The sequence below is a fragment of the Diaphorina citri genome, unplaced genomic scaffold, assembly GCF_000475195.1.
Source record: "Diaphorina citri unplaced genomic scaffold, Diaci psyllid genome assembly version 1.1 scaffold61998, whole genome shotgun sequence".
In the NCBI taxonomy this organism is placed as follows: Eukaryota; Metazoa; Arthropoda; class Insecta; order Hemiptera; family Psyllidae; genus Diaphorina; species Diaphorina citri.
Window position 1 is genome coordinate 9,229 of NW_007439267.1, and position 1,094 is coordinate 10,322.

The 1,094-nt window shown below is 42.4% G+C and overlaps 2 protein-coding genes across 2 annotated transcripts in view; both read right to left on the reverse strand.

The window, feature by feature from the left end:
- Positions 1-19, reverse strand: part of LOC103523955 (lamin Dm0-like) — a gene marked incomplete at its 3' end in the record, with an annotated part of 9,105 nt that extends 9,086 nt beyond the window's left edge. The window contains exon 1 of the mRNA XM_008488966.1: positions 3-19. Within this exon, the coding sequence (XP_008487188.1) occupies positions 3-19 (17 nt within the window). The remainder of the gene's footprint in view (positions 1-2) is intronic.
- Positions 19-1,041, reverse strand: LOC103523956 (prelamin-A/C-like). The gene is made up of 2 exons (XM_008488967.2): positions 874-1,041; positions 19-246 (listed from the first exon to the last, which is right to left on the reverse strand). The coding sequence occupies exons 1-2, from the start codon at positions 1,039-1,041 to the stop codon at positions 19-21; spliced, it is 396 nt and encodes a 131-aa protein (XP_008487189.2).
- Positions 1,042-1,094: the final 53 nt, after the last annotated feature.

The window sequence follows — 1,094 nt, forward strand, 5'->3', positions numbered from 1 at the left end:
ACGGAGGCGGAGGTTGCATTAGATAACAACTATTCTACAAATAGGCCAAGCGTCTAGACTCACCTGTCCTTCGTAGATTTTCACCAGCTCCTGTTTGGTCTTCTTGAACTCCTCTTCGAACATGGCGCGATTGGTTCGCACTTGTTCCGCCAGACGATTCTCAAAGTCCCGATTGAGACGAGAGTCCACCTCGGACAGTTCTGTCTTACGCTTCTTCTGCACCTCTTCGATACGGGTCTCGAATACCTGGAAGAAAATTGATGGATTTAGAAAACTAGATCAGGGGGACATCAAGCTGGTGAAATGGAGGCTTGCCATTGGTGAGGCCTGAGGCCAGGGATGTAAGTAAGGTTGTGGTTTTGTACCGGGTTGAGAGAGGCAAGCTTGGCAAACTAACCTTGTTTTTAAGTTACCACTCCCATGTCAAACTGTAGAAACAATATCCTGTCTCAACCCAACCCGGTAGATAACCACTACCTAAAACAGCCATAAAAAGTTCACAGAAAATCACATTTAAAACACAAAAAGTATAAATAGGTATAAAAGGAATTAAGGATGTCTGGTTTTTGAAGCCAGAAGTTAAAAGAATTCCAGGAGACTTCGGTAGTGGGTACAGAGGTGAAGCACTCGCCTAGTAAGCGGGATGACGCCGGTACGAATCTTCGAACTATAATCTTCGAATTATATCCTTACTTATGAGATAATTTGACCGTATAATAATAGAGCTAGAAGGGTTAAGTAGTAATTAATGCCTTTGAAACTAACCTCACCTAGTGGTTATCTTCCACTTAAGAGTATGGACCTACTTTCTTCTTTATATTGCCACTATTGCAGCAGTCATAGTCAGAGGGGTATAAGTGGTGGACCACTTACCTGCTTGTCATAGTTAAGCTGCTCTCGCAAACTCTGGTTTTCATTCTCGAGTTCGATTCGTTTGAGTTGTTCTTGATCGATAGCTTTCTTCTGCTCTCCAATCTGGTGCTCTAGCACTGGAATACGCTGGAAAGGGCAAAAAGAAGAACCAGTTACTTTAATATCCATATAATAAAAAGGATAAGGAAAGGAAGAAGGGGAAATCCTTGGTTTGAACCTAT

Bases quoted from the DNA above. Each gene is read 5' to 3' on its own strand.
- LOC103523956 (XM_008488967.2), bottom strand. From the start codon at position 1,041: ATGGATATTAAAGTAACTGGTTCTTCTTTTTGCCCTTTCCAGCGTATT. The intron at 247-873 runs GTAAGTGGTCCA...ATTTTCTTCCAG, and splicing joins AGCTTAACTATGACAAGCAG to GTATTCGAGACCCGTATCGA.